The 26394-nt window shown below is 37.3% G+C and overlaps 1 protein-coding gene across 1 annotated transcript in view; it reads right to left on the bottom strand.

Moving 5' to 3' along the window:
* LOC149795651 (WD repeat-containing protein 91-like) overlaps positions 1 to 26394 on the bottom strand; it is a 101416-nt gene that overhangs the window by 33628 nt on the left and 41394 nt on the right. The window contains exons 8-11 of the mRNA XM_089965475.1: positions 26094 to 26346; positions 21437 to 21468; positions 17445 to 17539; positions 7283 to 7379 (exon numbers count right to left, since the gene is read on the bottom strand). Coding sequence (XP_089821601.1) covers positions 7283 to 7379; positions 17445 to 17539; positions 21437 to 21468; positions 26094 to 26346 — 477 coding nt within the window. The remainder of the gene's footprint in view (positions 1 to 7282; positions 7380 to 17444; positions 17540 to 21436; positions 21469 to 26093; positions 26347 to 26394) is intronic.

Raw genomic sequence — 26394 nt, 5'->3', positions numbered from 1 at the left:
TACTCATTCAATGAGTTTAATAACCTGAGAATACTGCTAGGCCCTGTACTCATTCAGTTACAGTTTAACAACCTGAGAATACTGCTAGGCCCTGTACTCATTCAATGACAGTTTAACAACCTGAGAATACTGCTAGGCCCTGTACTCATTCAATGACAGTTTAACAACCTGAGAATAATGCAAGGTCCTGTACTCATTCAATGGCAGTTTAATAACCTAAGAATACTGCTAGGCCCTGTACTCATTCAATGACAGTTTAATAACCTGAGAATACTGCTAGGCCCTGTACTCATTCAGTTACAGTTTAACAACCTGAGAATACTGCTAGGCCCTGTACACATTCAATGACAGTTTAATAACCTGAGAATACTGCTAGGCCCTGTACTCATTCAATGACAGTTTAATAACCTGAGAATACTGCTAGGCCCTGTACTCATTCAATGACAGTTTAACAACCTGAGAATACTGCTAGGCCCCTGTACTCATTCAATGACAGTTTAATAACCTGGGAATACTGCTAGGCCCTGTACTCATTCAATGACAGTTTAATAACCTGAGAATACTGCAAGGCCCTGTACTCATTCAATGACAGTTTAATAACCTGAGAATACTGCTAGGTCCTGTACTCATTCAATGACAGTTTAATAACCTGAGAATACTGCTAGGCTCTGTACTCATTCAATGAGTTTAATAACCTGAGAATACTGCTAGGCCCTGTACTCATTCAGTCACAGTTTAACAACCTGAGAATACTGCTAGGCCCTGTACTCATTCAATGACAGTTTAACAACCTGAGAATACTGCTAGGCCCTGTACTCATTCAATGACAGTTGAATAACCTGAGAATACTGCTAGGTCCTGTACTCATTCAATGACAGTTTAATAATCTGAGAATACTGCTAGGTCCTGTACTCATTCAATGGCAGTTTAATAACCTAAGAACACTGCTAGCCCCTGTACTCATTCAATGACAGTTTAATAACCTAAGAATACTGCTAGGCCCTGTACTCATTCAATGACAGTTTAATAACCTAAGAACACTGCTAGCCCCTGTACTCATTAAATGACAGTTTAATAACCTGAGATTACTGCCAGGCCCATGTACTCATTCAATGACAGTTTAATAACCTGAGAATACTGCTAGGCCCTGTACTCATTCAGTTACAGTTTAACAACCTGAGAATACTGCTAGGCCCTGTACACATTCAATGACAGTTTAATAACCTGAGAATACTGCTAGGCCCTGTACTCATTCAATGACAGTTTAATAACCTGAGAATACTGCTAGTCCATGTACTCATTCAATGACAGTTTAATAACCTGAGAATACTGCTAGGCCCTGTACTCATTCAATGACAGTTTAATAACCTGAGAATACTGCTAGGCCCTGTACTCATTCAATGACAGTTTAATAACCTGAGAATACTGCAAGGCCCTGTACTCATTCAATGACAGTTTAATTACCTGAGAATACTGCTAGGCCATGTACTCATTCAATGACAGTTTAACAACCTGAGAATACTGCTAGGCCCCTGTACTCATTCAATGACAGTTTAATAACCTGAGAATACTGCTAGGCCATGTACTCATTCAATGACAGTTTAATAACCTGAGAATACTGCAAGGCCCTGTACTCATTCAATGACAGTTTAATAACCTGAGAATACTGCTAGGTCCTGTACTCATTCAATGACAGTTTAATAACCTGAGAATACTGCTAGGCCCTGTACTCATTCAGTGAGTTTAATAACCTGAGAATACTGCTAGGCCCTGTACTCATTCAGTTACAGTTTAACAACCTGAGAATACTGCTAGGCCCTGTACTCATTCAATGACAGTTTAACAACCTGAGAATACTGCTAGGCCCTGTACTCATTAAATGACAGTTTAACAACCTGAGAATACTGCAAGGTCCTGTACTCATTCAATGGCAGTTTAATAACCTAAGAATACAGCTAGGCCCTGTACTCATTCAACGACAGTTTAATAACCTAAGAACACTGCTAGCCCCTGTACTCATTAAATGACAGTTTAATAACCTGAGAATACTGCTAGGCCCTGTACTCATTCAATGACAGTTTAATAACCTGAGAATACTGCTAGGCCCTGTACTCATTCAGTTACAGTTTAACAACCTGAGAATACTGCTAGGCCCTGTACACATTCAATGACAGTTTAATAACCTGAGAATACTGCTAGGCCCTGTACTCATTCAATGACAGTTTAATAACCTGAGAATACTGCCAGGCCCTGTACTCATTCAATGACAGTTTAATAACCTGAGAATACTGCTAGGCCCTGTACTCATTCAATGACAGTTTAACAACCTGAGAATACTGCTAGGCCCCTGTACTCATTCAATGACAGTTTAATAACCTGGGAATACTGCTAGGCCCTGTACTCATTCAATGACAGTTTAATAACCTGAGAATACTGCAAGGCCCTGTACTCATTCAATGACAGTTTAATAACCTGAGAATACTGCTAGGTCCTGTACTCATTCAATGACAGTTTAATAACCTGAGAATACTGCTAGGCTCTGTACTCATTCAATGAGTTTAATAACCTGAGAATACTGCTAGGCCCTGTACTCATTCAGTCACAGTTTAACAACCTGAGAATACTGCTAGGCCCTGTACTCATTCAATGACAGTTTAACAACCTGAGAATACTGCTAGGCCCTGTACACATTCAATGACAGTTTAATAACCTGAGAATACTGCTAGGCCCTGTACTCATTCAATGACAGTTTAACAACCTGAGAATACTGCTAGGCCATGTACTCATTCAATGACAGTTTAATAACCTGAGAATACTGCTAGGCCCTGTACTCATTCAATGACAGTTTAACAACCTGAGAATACTGCTAGGCCCTGTACTCATTCAATGACAGTTTAATAACCTGAGAATACTGCTAGGCCCTGTACTCATTCAATGAGTTTAATAACCTGAGAATACTGCCAGGCCCTGTACTCATTCAATGACAGTTTAATAACCTGAGAATACTGCTAGGCCCTGTACTCATTCAGTGACAGTTTAATAACCTGAGAATAGTGCTAGGCCCTGTACTCATTCAATGACAGTTTAATAACCTGAGAATATTGCCAAGCCCTGTACTCTTTTAACATTTTAAGCATAAAATCTAAGCTTAAACTCAAAGACTGAAAATGCGGACATCCTGTAATTTTACTTACAAGTCATAGAACATATTGGATTTGTACCTCAATGGATTAAAGTCATGTTTGCTTATTAGTCTTCATTAACTGTATGCATCTGCAATTTTCACTCCTCAAAAACTACTCACTTGTAACTTGGATCCAACTGCAAACACCCAGATCTGCTATTGCCAAATGCATTTGTAGATCAAGGCATGCGTAGTTTATTACCATAAGACTAATAGTAGAACAAACAATATAGACCCTGATCTACTAGCATGTTATGTGTCAGCAAATCTGGGTGTATGCTGTTGGATCCAACTTATAAAATGCGAGCATATATGGTATAATTTTAGATTTTTTTTTAACAACAATATTATTGTCGTAGAAAAATGTGTAGATATGTAAAGGGATCCAGTCATTTCAACACAAAAATTAATGTTTGTTTGGTCTTTAAATTCATGATTTTGCAGGTACTTAACTTAGTGGATTTGTACAGGGGTCCTATCATTTGTACACAAAAACTGATGTTTGTTTGGTCTTTAAATTCATGGTTTTTGCTGGTACTTAAGTTAGTGGTTTTGTATTGGGGTCCTATCATTTGTACACAAAAATTGATGTTTGTTTGGTCTTAAAATTCATGTACACAGTATTGTTGGTTTATATGGGCCTTTCAATGCATGGATTGATACAGGGGTCCTACCATTTCTGCACAAGGATCACTGTTTGATCTTTAAATTCATGGATTTATACAAGGGATCCTACCATTTCTACATAAAGATCATTGTTTGTTTGGTCTTTAAATGCACTTATTTATACAAGGGTCCCTACCATTTCTACATGTAGATCATTAGATCATTGTTTGTTTGGTCTTTAAATGCATGGAATTATACAACAGTCCCCATCATTTCTAAATATAGATCATGGTTTGTTTGGTCTTTAAATACATGGATTTATACAAGGGTCCCCATCATTTCCAAAAATAGATCATTGTTTGTTTGGTCTTTAAATGCACTGATTTATACAAGGGTCCCTACCATTTCTACATGTAGATCATTAGATCATTGTTTGTTTGGTCTTTAAATGCATGGATTTATACAACAGTCCCCATCATTTCTAAATATAGATCATGGTTTGTTTGGTCTTTAAATACATGGATTCATACAAGGGTCACCATCATTTCTAAATATAGATCATTGTTTGTTTGATATTTAAATGCATGGATTTATACAACGGTCTACATCATTTCTAAATATAGATCATTGTTTGTTTGGTCTTTAAATGCTTAGATTTATACAAGGGGTCCCACTATTTCTACATATAGATAATTGTTTGTTTGGCCTTTAAATGCATGGATTTATACAGGGGTCTTTACAATTCTACATAAAGATCATTGTTTGTTTGGTCTTTAAATGCATGGATTTATACAAGGGTCCCTACCATTTCTACATAAAGATCATTGTTTGTTTGGTCCTTAAATGCATGGATTTATACAAGGGTCCCTACCATTTCTACATAAAGATCATTGTTTGTTTGGTCCTTAAATGCATGGATTTATACAAGGGGTCCCCACTATTTCTACATATAGATAATTGTTTGTTTGGCCTTTAAATGCATGGATTTATACAGGGGTCTTTACAATTCTACATAAAGATCACTGTTTGTTTGGTCTTTAAATGCATGGATTTATACAAGGGTCCCTACCATTTCTACATAAAGATCATTGTTTGTTTGGTCCTTAAATGCATGGATTTATACAAGGGTCCCTACCATTTCTACATAAAGATCATTGTTTGTTTGGTCTTTAAATGCATGGATTTATACAAGGGTCCCCACCATTTCTACATATAGATCATTGTTTGTTTGGTATTTAAAAACATGGATTTATACAAGGGTCCCTAACATTTATATGAAAAGTTGTACACCATAAAAACTAGCAAATCCAAATCCAGAGTAATTGTAATCAGACATAGTAGGATTGTTTCTTAGGAGTTCAGTGTGACCTCCCTAGCAACCGCAGGTAAAAAATGTTCAGCTTCTCCAAAACAGCAGGGCAATTTGAATTAAGTTTCACAGGAATGTTTCCTTGATCATGCTCTACCAAGAGTATGTCTGGGTTGCGTTCCCTGGCCGTGTGACTTCCATAGCAACCAGGTGGAAAATCTACTTTCAAATTCTTTTCCAAAAAGGCTGAGCAAATTTGGATCAAAGTTGCTAGTAATGTTTGTAAAGCACTCATCAACCAAAAAACTGTGTCTAGGTGACTTCCTTAGCAACATGCTTTCATTATAATCAGACAGATAAAAGAGTATCCATACAAAATGGATGCTCCCCATCAATATGATACAATTAAATAATAATAATAATAATAATGGCTTTATTGAAAGAGGGTGGCACAATTAGTTGGACAGAACTTGTTCTCTTTGTGCAGGGCCTTAAAATTTCACTTTTAACTCCCGGGTTCTGGACCAGTAGAAGCCTAAATTGCCCAAATCTACTTAAGCCAAGGAATGGACCAACAGCTAAGTCTGACAAGCAAATATTTTCTACAGCGCATTAACATAAACATAAGCCAGGAAGAATAACAAAATTATTGCAATCTCAAAATTCAGACAAATACTTTATTGTTTATTCAATCATAGAAATGTTTTACAAACCATACCATATCAAAATTTTCAAATCATGTGATCATGCCTTCTCTTCGTAGATCCTCTTTTAATCTCATTGATGTAGTTAACTAAAACTTCAAGATTAAAACTTCTCAGGATACAAAATCTCAAACACCCCCCCAAAAAAGAACACATTTCCCATCCAATGCTTGCTCTGTGAAACAGATGGAAAAACACTCATAAAGTCAATTTATATGCAGTAAATATTTAAGCATCATTTTCACTAAATATTCACAGATTTTTTGGGTCCAATACACGTTAAATTCTCAAAGGACATGCTGTTTCTCTCTGTGGAGTGTGTTATTCCCCCCCCCCATGCCCTTCTTTCACATTATGGTCAGCTGTGCTCAGACTGCGCAATAGCTAAAGGTTAGACTCAAGCCTCTTCGACATACTTCAAAGAGACCGCCTGTTCTACAGTGAGTGAAAGCACTAGCAATTGATTGATAAATAAACAATGACCTTTTTTCTTATAATTAAAAATGCCTAAAACAGGTGTGAATTTATTCATATCAAGGAAAACACAAAAATAAATTTCTGAACTCCTGGTTTACGGTGATGTACTTTGTGAATCTAGCCATAAGGGGGGGGGGAGCATTTAATTCCTGAATACCACGAAATTTACGGTGGCATTATATGTCAGTTATCTTACATTGCAAAGTACGATCGTAGTATTAGTATTATTAACTCATATATATCCAACATCTGATCAAAATGATCATAGATGAAAGTAATGCCTTCATAAAAATGACAGAACTTTCAACAAAAATGAAGAAATTTCTAACACTGGAGGAAAGATATTAATTGAAAGAAGTGAAGTTAACTTACAGATAAATAAAGATTACTTTAGTTAATTTTGCAATTCAAATGCTAATATGTGTACACATGGTCTTCACAAATAAATGTGAATGTTTCATGAGAGATGTATATCTATATCTTTGTATAAAATTATTTTTCATGTTTTCATTTGAATATAAGCAATATTTCAACAAAGAACTATTGATAAAGATTACAATTAATATACATTGATAGTGGGTATTTTTCCTTCTAAAACAATACTGTTACTTGAACTTGGAAACGTGCCATTTGCACAAACCTGTTACGATTGTTATGATAGACCCCTTTTCTTAAGAGACTGGTTTTTGCTGGCAGAAAGAGTGGTCTCTCTCATCACAGGTTTTACTGTATCTCTGGTCATTGTAATTGCTTTGGGTAAGTGTGAAAATGGCTTTTGTTCTTAGCCACGGGGTGTTCCAGTAATAAGTCAGAATTTATAACAATGAATTTAGTCAATCATTTTTTGGTCCCATTCACTATCTATTTGCTCTATTTAGGCATTTAATTCTCAACAAAAGTGTCATGTCTTGGAGCAACTTTGCAAATGAACACATTCCTGGTAAATATTGTCTTTTTTTCTCCCTCTGAAAATCCCTGTAAATGTCCAAGAAGGAGACTTACCCATCTGTCAGACTTGTTGGCCCATTCCAGGGAAAGGAATGCAGACTTGGACATGACAGTAGCTGCAGTGACTGGCTGAGGACTCCATGTCCACACCCTTGGAAAAAAATTAATATTGCAGTGACTGGCTGAGGACTCCATGTCCACACCCTTGGAAAAAAATTAATCTTGCAGTGACTGGCTGAGGACTCCATGTCCACACCCTTGGAAAAAAATTAATATTGCAGGTATCTGAACAGTGCAACAGAAAAAATTATCTCCCACACAAATCAAGTCACCCATATGACAAGTCACTTACCCACAAAGCATAATACTACTTCCTACGAAAATTATCTCCCACACAAACCAAGTTGCTCTTATAACAAGTCACTTACCCATAAAGCATAATACTACCTGCCATGAAAATTATGTCCCACACAAAGTCACCCTTATGACAAGTCACTTACCCATAAAAAATATTTACCATGAAAATTATATCTCACACAAACCAAGTTGTCCTTATGACAAGTCACTTACCCATACAGCATAATACTACTTACCATGAAAATTATCTCCCACACAAACCAAGTTGTCCTTATGACAAGTCACTTACCCATAAAGCATAATACTATTTACCATGAAAATTATCTCCCACACAAACCAAGTCACCCTTATGACAAGTCACTTACCCATAAAGCATAATACTAAATAGTTTTTATGAACATTCCCAAAAACTCAAAAGACCTCTTTGACAGGTCACTTTTAGGGATCTTTGTAATATTAAGAGAGGCCCATTGGCATCTTTGTAACATTCAGGTAGGCACATCTTTTTAATATTTACACAGGCTATAGGAATACAGCCATCTTATTTCTAATAGTTACACAGGCTCCAGGGGTGACCTGACAAAAGCGCGCAAGACAAACGTGTGCTGACCTAAGCACGCAGCGACAAATGCATGCAGGACATTAGCGCACAGACATAAGCACGCCTAAGAACGTGTGGACAAATGTTCTTACAATATAACGCATTAAATAAATAAAAGATATAAATTTGCTAAAAAAACATTGGTTTGTTTGCTTAGAATGTTTATTACTCTATACACAGCAGGCACCCTATACACACTTGTTGTGAAATGTTAACAAACCTATTATTGACTTATTAAAATAATGAAAAAATAGAATATTGTGCAAAACTAGCCTGATGTATGTATAAATCATAAGTAGTTGTTGTTGTTGTTGTTGTAGGGTTTAACGCCATTTCTCAGCACAAGATAGGCTATACATGGCGGCCAGTATAACTGGTGGAGGAAGAACCCCGGAAAACCCAGGGAAGAACCACCGACCCACGAGAAGCTACTGGCAGGCTTTCCCACGTACCCACACCAGCCGAGCCTTGGACTCGAACCCACGCAGACAAAGGTGAGATGGCAGTGATCCGGAACGGTGAACGCTCTAGACCACTCGGCCACTCGGGGCCCCAAATCATAAATAGAAATGTTAGATGTTAATGTTATGAGCTATTCCTCACAAGTAATCTTCTAACGGTACTGTTCCATATTTTGGGACCAAAGCCTGGAGACAGCGATTAAGACGAACGTGCTTTGATTTCGATGCCTCTGATTGTCTGATGTCCGAACGAAATCTTTCAAATTTCAATTCCTAGTGATCTTGTTCTTTATGAAAGTGTTCAATTTGCTTGAATACTGATTTATGATGACAATTTACCATCTGTTGAAATGAACGATGCCAGGCTTCAACTGAGTTGTTGCTGCATGGCAGGTTGTTGATTACTTGATCTCGGATGTTCACAAGTTGTAAGGCAAATCTTGGATTTGCACGTCAACCTTTTCTTTGTCAACCTGTATAGGTGTCTTACCAGTAGTTGACCAATGCTATCATTTGTGGACGACAACTATCAAACAAATCTGCGAAAGCTGCAAGAACATCAGCTAGTGGAACGAAGCTTAGAGCCAGCATCATACTGACATGCATTCGTAAATTTTCATCATCACGGGATGCAGTTGCAAGATTAAAATCTTGAACCTTGTGCCAAAGATTCTGACAGAGGTGAAATAAACATCCAACCAATCTTGTTCCAGGAAGACACGATTACAGGTGATGTGGCTGGTTTTCTCATAGTCCAACATAATACTTGATGAATTCAGTGTTGGTTGCAATTCTTTCAGTTTTTCTAGGACACGTTCATAGCTTTCTTCTGATTTGTCTGGAAGTAAGACGTACACCAATGGATATGAAGAATTGTCGATCAGTGCATGCATTGTAAGCACCTGACAGATATAGTTGGTGCAACTTTGAATCTGCTATCAATGAAACAATGATCGTGCTGTTAAGAAGATTCAAATTCAATGCGGTTCCAAACCTACAAATTCATCTTTTGTCATCTTCACCGGAATCCCACAGCATGAAATCTTTGTTTCTTGTTATCTGTTGAAGTGTATTTGGAATGACAATATCAGCATCAGAATTCACCGTACTGTAAGGAACTGCAAGTTGTTTTCGTTGTCGTTGAATTGTTCATTGAGATACTGTATATTCAGGAAGATAACTGGTTACTTTCAAGAAACTCCAGCTGTTCTTTGTTGGATGATCCTTTTGCTTCTGCGATAGATTTTTCTCTATGACTGTAAATTTGTTTTAGATTTTAAAAAATTAGGCATATGTATTTAAAACATTTTCGAACAGATCACATGCATTGCCAATTAACACACTTCAATGGTAAATTATTGCCGATCAATGGAGGGTTAAATTTATTTATAATTGACCGAAACAAGAATAAATGGAAAAGGTTGAGCAGACACCTTAAAGTTCAATCTTACGGTCTTCTTTACAATTTAACTGTGTGTATCAATTAAATTAAATGGTTGAGAAGACTGAGAATTAATGTACTATGAGAAAAAGTTAGTTGATCCACACAGTTAAACTGTAAAGAAGACCGTACAATTTACTTGTGTGTATTGTCTTCTCAGTTAACATTTTTTTATTGTCTTCTCAACCTTACCTTTGTATACATAAGCGCTTTTGTTAGGTTGTTTATCATTGCTTGCAGTTGTCGGCACGCTTTTGTCAGCACGCTTTTTTCTTGCGCGCTTTTATTATGGCGCCGGCTCCAGGCATATAATCATCATTTCTTTAAACATTGCTGAGACCTATTTATGATATCTGAGACCTATCTATGATATCTTCAGGATAAGTCCTGATATCAATTACAAGTACACCTGTCTCTAAGAGAGACACTCAAAGACAAGCATACATTACATACGTGTCCACTAAAAAAGGGTTTCTCATTACTACAAGTTGTCATGTTTTCATGGAAAATCATTAAACAAAGTTCCATGTATAATTTACAGAACTAAATTCCTACCACGTGGAGTATAATGATAATTATTCCAATTTCCCTGTGACAGATTACAGACACATTATTCACAAGTTAGTTTTAAAAATGACATGACAAACAACTATTTGGTCTAGATCACAACAAGTGTGGGCCCTGACCTATGATGACTTCAATTACACTGACCTATGACTTCAATTACACTGACCTCTGATGATTTCAATTACAATGACCTATGAAGACTTCAGTTACACTGACCGATGATGACTTCAATTACAATGACCTATGATGACTTCAGTTAAACTGACCTATGATGACTTCAATTACAATGACCTATGATGACTTCAATTACATTGACCTACGATGACTTCAATTACAATGACCTATGATGACTTCAATTACACTGACTGATGATGACTTCAATTACAATGATCTATGATGACTTCAGTTACACTGACCTATGATGACTTCAATTACAATGACTTTGACGACTTCAATTACAATGACCTATGATGATTTCAATTACACTGACCTATGATGATTTCAATTACAATGACCTATGATGATTTCAATTACACTGACCTCTGACTTACTGTCAGATTTATTGAAGGTATTTGATATTATCTGATGAATATCTATCTGAAGAATGCAAAACATAAGATGGAACCATCTCTGACAACATTTTCCAAAAGTTAATGCCAAACAGAGGGATTGCACAGTGATTAAAAGAGGTGAAATGATTTACCTTGTCTGCGTACTGATTCATGATAGAATGCCTATAATATAATATGATACATTATCCACACACGTATCAACTTGATGGTCTTTCCATCTTTAGAAGGTTTGTCAGAGGTAAGGTGGTACCATTTTACATCTGTTGACATACCGGTTGTATTTCCAGTCTGCATATTACAGACATAAACATATATCTATTCATATGCCGTTCTCTTCGTTGACAAGATATAAAAAACCCCACATCCAAACCTGTTAGTTGTCAGTGATTTTAACCGAACCTTTTAATTATATGCAGGGCTCCTCTTGGTCACCACTCCTTTCCTTTGGCACTGCAAGAATGCTTTAAAAATACCCAATTACCATTTTCATGATTTTACTTACATTTGGAAGGCATCACAGAGTTATCTTCAAAACAGAATAAATAGTACAATTTCCCTGTGCAAGGAAAATCTTATTTAGAACAAGTCCAGAGTGTGGGAGCAGAGTTAACTAATATTGGCTAGATTTGGTATCTATCACAGTGTACTTCCTGCAGACGCATAACAACTACCACAGCCAAGGTCCATCATTTCTACTACTCCCATTCTAGAAATTAACAAGGTGGCTATAATTTGTTCAGTTTGAAATCTGCCCCCTTGTGAATTCTGTGATAATTCTCTTTTAAAATCATGTTGGTACATTCCATCGCTAAGTACATACATCAGAAGGAGACACTTGTTTGATTAAAATTCATGCTGGTACATTCCATCGCTAAGTACATACATCAGAAGTAGACACTTGTTTGATTTAAATTCATGTTGGTACATTCAGTCGCTAATTACATACATCAGAAGATGACATTTGTTTGATTTAAAATCATGTTGGTACATTCAGTCGCTATTTACATACAGCAGAAGATGACATTTGTTTGATTTAAAATCATGTTGGTACATTCAGTCGCTAATTACAGACATCAGAAGGAAACACTTGTTTGATTTAAAATCATGTTGGTACATTCAGTCGCTATTTACATACATTAGAAGTAGACACTTGTTTGATTTAAAATCATGTTGGTACATTCAGTCGCTATTTACATACATCAGAAGGAAACACTTGTTTGATTTAAAATCATGTTGGTACATTCAGTCGCTATTTACATACATTAGAAGTAGACACTTGTTTGATTTAAATTCATGTTGGTACATTCAGTCGCTATTTACATACATCAGAAGGAGACACTTGTTTGATTTAAAATCATGTTGGTACATTCAGTCACTATTTACATACATCAGAAGGAAACACTTGTTTGATTTAAAATCATGTTGGTACATTCAGTCGCTATTTACATACAGCAGAAGACGAACTTGTTCGATTTAAATTCATGTTGGTACATTCAGTCGCTATTTACATACATCAGAAGGAAACACTTGTTTGATTTAAAATCATGTTGGTACATTCAGTCGCTATTTACATACATCAGAAGGAAACACTTGTTTGATTTAAAATCATGTTGGTACATTCAGTCGCTATTTACATACATCAGAAGGAAACACTTGTTTGATTTAAAATCATGTTGGTACATTCAGTCGCTAATTACATACATTAGAAGTAGACACTTGTTTGATTTAAATTCATGTTGGTACATTAAGTTGCTAATTACATACATCAGAAGGAAACACTTGTTTGATTTAAAATCATGTTGGTACATTCAGTCGCTATTTACATACAGCAGAAGACGAACTTGTTCGATTTAAATTCATGTTGGTACATTCAGTCGCTATTTACATACATCAGAAGGAAACACTTGTTTGATTTAAAATCATGTTGGTACATTCAGTCGCTATTTACATACATCAGAAGGAAACACTTGTTTGATTTAAATTCATGTTGGTACATTCAGTCGCTAATGACATACATCAGAAGGAGACACTTGTTTGATTTAAAATCATGTTGGTACATTCAGTCGCTATCTACATACATCAGAAGGAGACACTTGTTTGATTTAAAATCATGTTGGTACATTCCATCGCTAATTACATACATCAGAAGGAGACACTTGTTTGATTTAAAATCATGTTGGTACATTCAGTCACTAATTACATACATTATAAGTAGACACTTGTTTGATTTAAATTCATGTTGGTACATTAAGTTGCTAATTACATACAGCAGAAGAAGACATTTGTTTGAGTTAAATACTTTACATATCATCTAACAGCCTTCTGCACAAAGTTCCTCTGTTACTTTGTATCTATCTGGATCGAGCCTGGATGCCAATACTTCTGGTGTGTCATGCAGTGAACAAGCTACATTTAGTTCTAATTGGTGAAGATAATGACTGATTGGATGTGGCAGTGTTCCATCCCATCTGATGGGGTGGTCTATTAACCTCCTGTCCCGGACTGGTTTGGTTGCTATTGTAACTCATCAGAGGAAATAGTTCCTGTCCCAGACTAGTCTGGTTACTATTGTAACTCATCAAAGGGAATAGTTCTTGTCCTGGACTCGTTTGGTTACTATTGTAACTCATCAGAGGGAATAGTTCCTGTCCCAAACTGCTTTGGTTATTATTGTAACTCATCAGAGGGAATAGTTCTGGTTGATTCATTTGTTAAACTAATTACTTTTTTGTCAGTGAGAGGTTTATATACCCCTTTGTCACTGGTGTCACTGGTGAAGCTGGTATTGCTACTGGTTAGGTCATGCGACTATTGTGTTGTTGGAAATTATTACTGTAGCATTCAGGTTCCGAAATAAACCATTGTCTCGTAGCCTGGTTTTGGCTACATAGAGAAATATGTTTTTAAAGATGGTTATAAATAAAGAAATGACTAGAAAACTCTTATGACTTTTTGTATTTCAGATTAACAGACAAAGTTCATTTCTGTCATGCAATACATAACACTGCCATGCTAATGTACAAATTATAAATGGAAATAATGTTTGCAAGTGTGTCACATTTGATAATAGATTTTAAGTCCTTGTGGAATTATAAGACTGTCTATAGGGTTGACATACAGTTGGGGTGTAATTTGTTCAGAGTGTAACATAGTTTCATAAGGCTTATTATCGTGTTCTGTGTAAATCTAATGGCCTTTAGTTACAATATGTGGTTAAGAACTCCAAACTATTCTTGGGGTCATTAGGTGCTCAATAACAACCCATTTTAGAGAACCATTTGCCAGACTGCATGGACTCAATAATCCCGCTTAAGCTATTTGGGACTGTTCGTGTTATTTCTGTTCCGAGTAGTGGTTCTATCTAATCCACTGTTCGGTTCAAGAGGTCCTCAATAAGAAACTCTTCATGTGAAATATTTTTCAAAAAGCTTTGGGTACATCCTCCTGTTAGTATAATTTAGCACTGTTTATCATCTATTCCCATCCTTCTGGATGTTTCATTTTTTTATTTCTGTTGAGTATACATAGAGCACTTCAGTTTTTTCTTGTGGTTAAACCGAACTTCTTTTCTTCTGAAGATTTTACTGCATACAATGCAAGATAATCCGATACCAATGTGTGTAATCTTGATATGTTGCACTAATGTTTGGCAGTGTTTAAAATTTGCTTTACAGTTCACACAGTGGTTATACATTTTGCAATGTAGAGGTTGTTTAGCAGACTGATTGTGTCATAATTTACTGTAAACCAACAGATAAACATTGTTATCTAAATTATGATTGCTACCATCCATACCACTATAAAATATCTGGTCGATTTTGTCAACTATTAAGAATTAGATAAATCTGCACCAAACAATCAGACTTTGAAAAACACGCCTCCTTTTGTGAAAGAAGAGGCTATCCGAATATGATCTGAGTTTTTCTAAAAGCGAGCTGGACTGATAGTTCAGAACGACTAAAACCAATTCAAAAAATCTCAAAGCATTGCAGTGCAATACCGACCATCTTCACATATGATAAAGATAATTATTTTCTCAAACATCCAATGAAAATCTCCAGCCTATTGCCAGACTGGGTCTACCAGGGATTTTCCAAGATCAAGTGCTATTTGCACTGAGGATTGGTTGTAAATTTAGTAAGCAACTAATAACAGCCAAGTTTTCTAGCAAATATCCAGGTGTAAAGGGTAATAAAGTATTAGATCGGTACTGTATTAGTTGCGGTTTCAACATGAAAATGGATATATCTATAATCTTTAGAAGCCAATTTACAAACATAAATCAAAACTAAGAGGGTACTGTACTATTTGCTAAGCCGCATTAAATGAGGCAAACAATACATAGGTGAGACTAAACGGGAATTCCATGTGGGACTAAACGGGAATTCTATGTGAGACTAAACGGGAATTCCAAGTGAGACTAAACATGAATTCCATGTGAGAATAAAAGAACACTTGAAGGAAGCCATAATCATAAAAATTCCTCAATGCTGAAGCATTTTAATTTATCTGATCACACACAGACTGTGTTAAATATCAGATATTAGAAATTATTAAATCTGATTCTGAGCTCTCTAGTCACACTATTTTTAGGAAAGATAGAGAACTTTTTTTGGATATACCATTTACAGCTGGTAGGGATTAACATCTCTGTTTAAATTGGAGTCCAGTCATTTTTGACTTAGTTCTGATTGGTGGTTATTGTTCTACACTGAGTTTGAACAAACAATAACCACCAATCCGAACTGAATGAAACACATTTCACTGTGTGACACACTGAAAGTGTGGCCATCAAACTCGATCCAAGTGGACAAGATTAAAACAACAGAAACATTTACATAAAAGTGGTAATTAAACAATTAAAGTATTTAAATTGCATATGGGGAATAAATGTGTATTATCTTCATGTTGATATAAGTTGTCAGTGGCTGAGCATGCTGGTAGGATGAAATAATTAGCATGAGATTGGCAAAGTTGGGAGGAAGGCAGATTTCAAACCATGTGAGTTTGCCACCTTGTGTTCATTTGTTGAAAGAAAGTGGGTGTTTTTAATAATGTTTCTATTTTACTGTTAAGAAATAAACAAACAAACAACTAATAAATATTCATCACTTCTGAGGAATTAAGTAACTTGCACAGTGCAAGTACCATTTTGTATATTCATTTTACCTCTTGTATCAAGTTGAAAAAAGTACTGATGCATTAATATATCAACCCGATATGACTAATAGGACTGAACCATTCGATTTGCAAATAGTCATGAACATTTCTCCTCAAAAACTGTCTGAATGATCAGAATGGTACTGTCAGTACTGCGTGTCTCACGTTTGTTGTGGACAATGCAGTTATCATGTTCATTTATTTGCTTGGTTGAAAGTTTATTTTGCGACTAAATAAATTCATCCACTTTGTCTTCTTTATCGTCTCAAGTTTCAAATGGACCAAACAGATTGCTTACTTCATCCATAGCCAATTCTAATAAATCAAAACCTCTTGAGTCTACTACATTATCGTACACTGTTTACAATTAAAAGCAGTTCCTATTTTTTGACATGGTCATACAGTATGAAGCAGACAGTATGGAAAAATACTGCACGATTCTGACAATGTTGTTGTTGTTGTAGGGTTTAATGCCATTTTTCAGCACACAATAGGCCATACATACATGGCAGCCAGTATTAATGGTGGAGGAAGAACCCAGGAAAACCCCAGAAAGAATCACCGACCCAGGAGAAGCTACTGGCAAGCTTTCTCCCATACCCACATTAGCTGAATCCGAGACTCGAACCCATGCAGACAGAGGTGAGATGACAGTGATCCATAACGGAGAGCGCTTTAGACCACTCGGCCACTTGGGGCCCCTTCTGACAATGTAAACTTAATGGAGAAGAGAATGAGTATATAGTAACGTACAATTATACACCTTTGGTTTTATGAACCAGTAAACCTTATATTGACCAATGTAAGGGGAGGTAAATAGCGTTAAGTTTAATTGTCACTTTCACCTCAACAAAGACCTATATCTGCTTCATTCCATGATTTATTATAAAACTTTTAAACTCAACTGTGAGAATGCCATTTCACCTGGATGATGCTATGATTTCAATATTAAGATAACAGTGAATGATGTCATAATAATGCAGTATGATGAATAAGTGCAAATTATATAATGTTCTGTAATCTAATGAGAGAAAAATACATATGATTGTGTACTCACTTCACAACCCCATCCACATCCACACTGGCTACATGCTGCCCACTGTTGCTGAATCTACAGTAGGATACAGATGATCTGTGCTCTGTGTACTCCTCCTGCACAAACATATACAGACAAGAGTCCCTTGAAAGAACTGACACTCTACTGAGAAGAAAGAAATTCCAGCAATTCAAGATACGACCATTTCTTCCTTTTAACTGCTGAGTGTTGAAACCATGTGTGCTATTCTTTAGCGATAACAAGTGTCTCAAATTAGCTGCTGTGGTGGATATATCTGATAGCAAATTGACATTTTCATTTAGGACCAAGCCATCAACGTTAGAAGTCTTTTGGTGAAAACCCTATGTCAATACGACCATCTATTCAGGGGAAGTAGTGACAGCAAAGTTTCAAGACAGGCCATCATGGAAGCCATAATGGATGCATGATTGGCAACATTTTTCATTCAGGACCAACATGATACCATAAAAAAATCTATTAGTGAAAACCCTATGCTGATATAATCATCCACTTGGGAGGAACAGAGAAAACCCTATGTTGATATAATCATCCACTTGGGAGGAATAGTGAAAACCCTATGCTGATATAATCATCCACTTGGGAGGAATAGAGAAAACCCTATGTTGATATAATCATCCACTTGGGAGGAATAGAGATAATATTTTCAAGATGACCACCATGGTGACCATACTGACAGGGAGCATTAGTTTCACTCAGAACCTTCTAAAGATGAAAACCCTATGTCAAAATGACTTTATATTTAAAAGGAGTAATGATAATAAGATTTTCAAAATGGCCAGCATCATACTATATATCATACCAGCACAATTTTGGACCCACAAGACATCATACTTAGTGTTCTGCTGAAAATCACATGCGACTTTCCATTTTGGAAGGGTAACAATAACAAGATTTTCAAAATGGCTGCTGTGATGACCATACTGGGTATCAGGTTTCCATTTAGGATCAACTAAACATCATAAAAAGTCCTCTGGCAAAAGCATAATGTTGATATGACAAGCCATCTAGCAGAAGTAGCCTTAAGAAGATTTCATGATGACCACTGCGGTGGCCATATTGGAGGTCAGATTGGCACCATTTTCATTTACAATCAACTATATATCCTATTATGTCCTTATGTGAAAACCCCATGTCACTATGACTTTCCATTCAAGAGGAATAGCAAAAAAATAGATTTTCAAGATGACTGCAATGCTGGCCATACATTCAAGAAAAGTGATAACAATGTTTTCAAAATGACCATCATGATGGCCATATTGGATGTCTGAGCAGCACCATTTATATTCAGGACCAGCTATATATCAAATGAAGTCTTTCCATGAAAACCCCATGTCACCAGGGCTTTCCATTCAGGACCAACTATATATCAAATGAAGTCTTTCCATGAAAACCCCATGTCACCAGGGCTTTCCATTCAGGACCAACTATATATCAAATGAAGTCTTTCCATGAAAACCCCATGTCACCAGGGCTTTCCATTCAGGACCAACTATATATCAAATAAAGTCTTTCCATGAAAACCCCATGTCACCAGGGCTTTCCATTCAGGACCAACTATATATCAAATGAAGTCTTTCCATGAAAACCCCATGTCACCAGGGCTTTCCATTCAGGACCAACTATATATCAAATGAAGTCTTTCCATGAAAACCCCATGTCACCAGGGCTTTCCATTCAGGACCAACTATATATCAAATGAAGTCTTTCCATGAAAAACCCACATCACTATGGTTTTCCATTCAGGACCAACTATATATCAAATGAAGTCTTTCCATGAAAACCCCATGTCACTATGGCTTTCCATTCAGGACCAACTACATATCAAATGAAGTATTTCCATGAAAACCCCATGTCACTAGGGCTTTCCATTTAGGACCAACTATATATCAAATGAAGTCTTTCCATGAAAACCCCATGTCACTATGGCTTTTCATTCAGGACCAACTATATATCAAATGAAGTCTTTCCATGAAAACCCCATGTCACTATGGCTTTTCATTCAGGACCAACTATATATCAAATGAAGTCTTTCCATGAAAACCCCATGTCACTAGGGCTTTCCATTCAGGACCAACTATATATCAAATGAAGTCTTTCCATGAAAACCCCATGTCACTAGGGCTTTCCATTCAGGACCAACTATATATCAAATGAAGTCTTTCCACGAAAACCCCATGTCACTATGGTTTTCCATTCAGGACCAACTGTATATCAAATGAAGTCTTTCCATGAAAACCCCTTGTCACTAGGGCTTTCCATTCAGGACCAACTATATATCAAATGAAGTCTTTCCATGAAAACCCCATGTCACTAGGGCTTTCCATTCAGGACCAACTATATATCAAATGAAGTCTTTCCATGAAAACCCCATGTCACTAGGGCTTTCCATTCAGGACCAACTATATATCAAATGAAGTCTTTCCATGAAAACCCCATGTCACTAGGGCTTTCCATTCAGGAGGAATATCAATAACAAGATTTTCAAGATGACACTGGATCAGCACCATTCTCATTTAAGACCAAACAGACATCATTACATGTTTTTCAGTAAAATCCCCATGTTGATATGAACATCCATTCAGAAGATTTTCAGATTGGTGTCCACATTGGATGTCTAAACAGCACCATGGTAATTCTCCAAGTAGTTATTAAACTGCACTGAATGAGTACTGAGCCTAACAGTATTCTTAGGTTATTAAACTGTCATTGAATGAGTACAGGGCCTTGCAGTATTAGCGATAACAACCTTGTGCTAATGGATAGACAAGCTTCCAGACGATGGACCATCCTATACAACCTTATGTTAATGGATAGACAAGCTGCCAGACAATGGACCATCCAACAAAACCTTGTGTTAATGGATAGACAAGCTGCTAGACGATGGACCATCCTATACAACCTTGTGTTAATGGATAGACAAGCTGCCAGACGATGGAACATCCTACACAACCTTGTGTTAATGGATAGACAAGCTGCCAGATGATGGACCATCCTATACAACCTTGCGTTAATGGATAGACAAGCTGCCAGACGATGGACCATCCTATACAACATTGTGCTAATGGATAGACAAGCTGCCAGACGATGGACCATCCTTTACAACCTTGTGCTAATGGATAGACAAGCTGCCCAGATGATGGACCATCCTATACAACATTGTGCTAATGGATAGACAAGCTGCCAGACGATGGACCATCCTACACAATCTTGTGTTAATGGATAGACAAGCTGCCAGACGATGGACCATCCTATACAACCTTGTGCTAATGGATAGACAAGCTGCCAGATGATGGACCATCCTATACAACATTGTGCTAATGGATAGACAAGCTGCCAGACGATGGACCATCCTACACAACCTTGTGTTAATGGATAGACAAGCTGCCAGACGATGGACCATCCTATACAACCTTGTGCTAATGGATAGACAAGCTGCCAGATGATGGACCATCCTATACAACTTTGTGCTAATGGATAGACAAGCTGCCAGATGATGGACCATCCTATACAACCTTGTGCTAATGGATAGACAAGCTGCCAGATGATGGACCATCCTATACAACTTTGTGCTAATGGATAGACAAGCTGCCAGACGATGGACCATCCTATACAACTTTGTGCTAACAGATAGAAAAGCTGCCAGACGATGGACCATCCTATAAGCTCTTCTGGTCTAAGACTTGTAGAGCAATAAAAATAAATACCAATATCACATCTTCATTCAACTTTTTTAAACATGAGTCATCTTCAAAAGTATATTTACATGTATGGATCAAGCTTGTTCAATATTTTGGATTTTTGATTTTGTGACATACTATCAATTCTAAAAGAATGCCTGAATTCTGCCAGGTTTCATTCAGAAATAAATCATTTTAAACATTTTAAGTTCAAGCATTTAACTTCCAACAAATCTAAAAATTAATTGGCTGTTGTGAGAAATAACTTCTGTATAAGTGTTCCAAAATACTCACCTGGCTTAACAATAAAAAAGGGTTTTCTTTCTCTGAAAAGATAGAAACAGAGTTGACTGAACATCACTAAAAAAAGTTTTCATATCCTCCTCTATGATTGCATACTATAGTCTATTTCATGGAAATATAATTCTGCTGCTTTCTAACCATTTGATTTCTTATAAAGAAACCAACCATGCTGTAAAACATGAAATTTAATAAATTATGTTTTAATGAAGTCACATGTTTACATTATTTTAAAAAAACTACTTCTGGATCACATGATAGGTTGCACCTTTTGCTGCTTTTAAAATCAGTTTGGATGGATTTGCCAAGCAAACCTTCTTGTGTGTACTCATAGTTTCTCTGTTGGCAACAATAAAGCTCAGTGCATCTGTGCTCATATTATGATGTCACTGGAGCAAACCACAGAGAAGGCCTACTGCTGTCCAAACTGAGTGCCTGAAACATGATAACTGCTGTGAATACCTGCAAAAATTGTGGGAATAAAAACTAATTATTTTACCCATCATGATGCTCTTGACCCTACTTAGTGGTTGAGAATTACCCATCTGAACTTATGAATCAGCTGAGATATAGAATATGGGTACCATTTACCAGAAATAAAGTGGTGTGAAAAAAGTGTTAACATAATTTCTTTTGCCAGATAACTTTGTCTCAGAACTACAAACTGTTATGAAATTGACACATTAAGAAAACTGGAGAAAAGGATGAATTACAATGATGTGAGGATATCAGAGAAACTAAAATGAAATCAAAGATATTGGCATCTCTGCTGTGGAACCCAGGAATATCTCTAAAGTCAAATCTTAGTGTGCCTATGAAGTGAACAAATGTCTCCTTTGTAAAGAAAGTGTCAATCCTTGTTGCCATTTAAATGGATCTTTTAGAATGTCTGTAGCAAAAGGAACCCCTGATGAAGGCAGAAGGGGCACTGGACAGGGTCTAGTGGCCCTCTGAAACAACTTGTAACAGCCAGGGTTGGCAGAGCCGAGTCCCTTTCATTCCATAGAAAGTTTTGAATAGCTTGACCAACAGAAATGTCCTTCCTGATTCTCTGATCTCTCCTAGGAAACGAGGGTAGGGCTCTGGGCCTGTTTTTTATGAGGTTTCACTAAAAAGCATCTCCTTCCACAAGCTGAAGATTAAGAGACACTGGAAGTGTGTGCTGAACTACACATGAGCTACACAAGAGACAATCCCCCAAAAATACCAGACAGTGGAGTTCTCAATGGAATAATTAAGCTATGTTCAAGCTGCTGAACAAAATCCACAGAAACCAAGTTGAACATGGACCCTATCAGTATGATAGTTCAAAACAGTTGTGTTCATGGAAAGGTTTCAAGTTCATTTATATCCCTGTCATCAGTTGGATCTTGATGGTTAAAGGCTGGTGAATGTGTTTTACAGCATGCCAAGTAAAAATTAATGGAATTCACTGGTGCAAGTTGAAAGGCCTGTTGACACTTGCATCTTGAAGTGGGTATTCAACACAATGAAGCATGTTTGTCACTCAACCAGACTGTGATAGTTGCTTGAATGACAGATGAGCTTTCCTGACCAAGATATCAAGCAATAAGGGAATGGTAAGAGGTCATTATTGGCAGCTTTAAAAGGGGGACTGAACTCTGATGGGAGAAACTGGAAAGCCATGTTGATCAATGTGCAAAAGGATACTATCGGATCAAGCAACAAAAATGGCACTTGTAAGCACAAATTGTTGCAAATTAAAGAGTGGGTTCATAGGAGAGCCTCTGCAAAACAGACTGTACTACATGAGATGATGAATAAAGACTGAAAGTCTGCCGATGTTGCAACACAGGTATATCCGGGTATTCACTGTGTGCACTACCGACAGTCCAGAACTGGTATCGGGCCCCAGGAAAGTTGCTGGGTGGAAACAAAAATTTTCTGTTGAAACATGTTCTTCATAAATATGTACTGAATCATAATAACTTTGGAGGACTATAACCACCTCGCAAATCGAACCCTTCCAGATAAAACTTTTAGCTAAACGGAACTAAAATGTATCTGCCCACCAAGAGTTATGTCCCCTTGGTAAAAGGATTGGCTCCAAATCTCATGAATATTTCAGTTACTACTGAAGCAGAAGGCATGCTCTCTATAGGAATGTAACTGCAGGGATGCTGGAACGGTTTTGTGTATTATAACTGTTAAGTATTCGCAAAGAAACACATTTTATTAAAAAAAATTTGTTTCTTCTTTGATTACATTACCCAATCATACAAGAATAGGTGAGAAGTGGATCATGTCAGCTAGAGAACAGTTCTGGTCAAATGCTATGCTCATGGCAAATGCTACGCTCATGGCAAATGCTGAAACATGTAAAAAAAATTATTTGAGCTGGGGTTATTTCTCAATATGCAGAGTGAATAATGGACAATCCTGGAAGAAAGGGTCTGTACTGAGTTATCTACCTGTTCCTGTTTGGGAGGTAAAATAAAGCATGATCTCCTGCAATGCAGTGGCTCTGTCACTTAAAATACCACTTCAAAGCTCGAACTGGATCTGGTCTTGAACTGAAGTGTCCAGAGTAGACAGTGATTTTCATTACAAAAGTCTGGTTACCTATGGACAGGAGTATGCTCTTGTCATGAGTGAATCTGACCAGTCTTGTTGGAACTGCATGTAATTTAGGTCCACTAATTAAGCATATATTTTGCTGATTCTGCTTGTCATAGCTAATGTGGGTCCAGTAAGAAAGGTGAGTCAATGATGCCCTTGCAAAGGGGGGGGGGGCTTCATGAGTGATAGTGACCCATCATGTTGCAACTGTAAAACTTGACGGTTCCACCAAGAAATGTAGTGCTGATTTTGCCTGCTGACTGCCAAAGTAGTGATAGGTGAACTAAATGATTTCATGAGAGCAGTTCAATTGGTTTCCTGTTTAGCCAGATTAATCCCCATGAAAATTCCACTTGGGCAAGCATCCAGTATCAATGGCCAGGTAAAATCCAAATGAATAAAAGATAGGTCTTTATTTATGTGAAATCCCCTCTTTTATGATAACACAGTGTGCTAGTGATCATCAAACAGTAAGTTTAACTGTGATGGGTGCTGTTTCTCATCAAAGACCCTAGAAAGTTCCTGCATAGAGAAAAATGAGTCTGATAATTATATTAGCCAGCCTATGATATGTTGAACTGAAACCTGGATTGTCACTGAGGACAAGACATTTAGAAAATCCCCAACAAAGGTCTGAGTACTTGTTTTGCTTTGCTATCTGAGATCAGTCACCACAGTGAAGTTATTTGGCAGGATGAGAACTTTATTCCTGTGTAGGTTCACCAGCCACGAATGATACGCTTTCAAAACTGGTGTCCATTTTGATGATGTGGACATGCAAATGAAGATTGGGAGAGGGTGGGCCACGCCAGTATGAAAAGGTGGGAGACTTGCTTGCTCCAGCCCTTTGTGTGCACATCCATAGTGATTGTGATTGCTGGAGGATGTGTTTGCAGAGGCATTGCCAATATGGGTCCAAAATGCCTTCATGATGCAACCTCGAATGGTTGCCAACTGAGTGAGATGGTCCAACTGTCAAGGTTCAATCTCCACTTGGACCACATAATCATTATGAGAGCTCAATAAAGCGACCAAGGAATAAGTTGTCTGATGCCATAATGAGCAAAACTTGGTCAGTGAATGAATACTGTAGTAGATGGATTGGTCCAAATAGCCAAAAACTTACTATTGCATGAATTCAAACTCTCGTTCCTGGGGAACACATTCTAGGAGTCCAGACCTAGTCAACCGAATCTTGAAATGATACCACGTCTAAGATGCTGCTGTTGATGGGCGATCGAGAATGAAAGGAGAGTAACACCTAAAATCAAGTCTTGCTCCAAAATATAACTAGGCTGTTGTTTGGAGCCTGTTGTAGGCAAATCACAGAACTTGTGGGAGCCATTCAAGGGTGGTTGTGAAATTATGTCTCTTGCAAGTCCACACTGATTGCGCAGACAACGTTAGGACCCATTGTTGCATTCTAACTCAGTCCCAAGAGCATAACAGTAGGCTGAATGTGCTAAAGTTGAGGACAAACTGATTAGTGCTCCACTGACAGAACTGTGGCCACAGGCATAGTATGGGCGCTGAACATGATACGGAGTCCCTACAAACTGGTAGGGTCCCCATGTAGTCATGGGAAATTTGCACCATTCAGCCATGAAAGATCGGAGACTTCACCTTATTGGGATCTGGGATAAGGTTGAAATGCAAAGGTGGATGGGGGTGGAGGACTGTATGTATGTCATTGAGATAGAGGGACATCCCTGTGATCTCGTTGGTTGCCTTGCACATCCCTCCGCTGTTGCTGAGACTGAGGGGGATGGTGGTATGCTGTGAATTCTGTCATCCTGATCTTTAAATCGGGGAAATGATGATGAATGTTGCAAGCATATATTAAGGCAAGGTTGGTCTGTAAGGTGGAGGTAGAGAGCATTGTAAGGTGTAAGGTGGAGGTAGATCATAGGTCACATCAAAGTGCTGCTTGGCTGCCAAAAAATATTCTTCTCCAAAACCTTGTTTTAGTTACATAAACTAAAAGCTTAAAACATGCAACAATTTAGCAATCCAGAATTTCTGACAGTTAGCACTAACAAAGAATTGAATGACAAATAGAAACTGCTCAAACCTTGTACTGGCAGTTTTACATCATCAGATTTCTCAGAAACAGCAGATGATGTCAACATTGGCTGAGTGGCTTTTTCTACATCAAAAGAACTAATTGAAGGAACAGAATCCAGCTCAGTGGGTTTATCCTGGGTAATGCTGGACTCTGCAGTAGTAGCTAATGCTTTCATATAGCTCCATGTAGATTCAGAAGGGTCTGGCTCTAATTTGGTGGCAGAAACGGGATACTCATCAGCTGATCCATATGGCAAGGACTGAAACAAAAGAATAAAGCATACATAAAACAGTGATAACACAATCAT

The sequence above is a fragment of the Sinohyriopsis cumingii genome, chromosome 7 (genome assembly GCF_028554795.1).
Source record: "Sinohyriopsis cumingii isolate HCF-2022 chromosome 7, ASM2855479v2, whole genome shotgun sequence".
NCBI classification, from domain to species: domain Eukaryota; kingdom Metazoa; phylum Mollusca; class Bivalvia; order Unionida; family Unionidae; genus Sinohyriopsis; species Sinohyriopsis cumingii.
The sequence above is the reverse complement of the archived record's forward strand: the minus strand, read 5'-3'. Positions and strand labels throughout refer to the sequence as shown.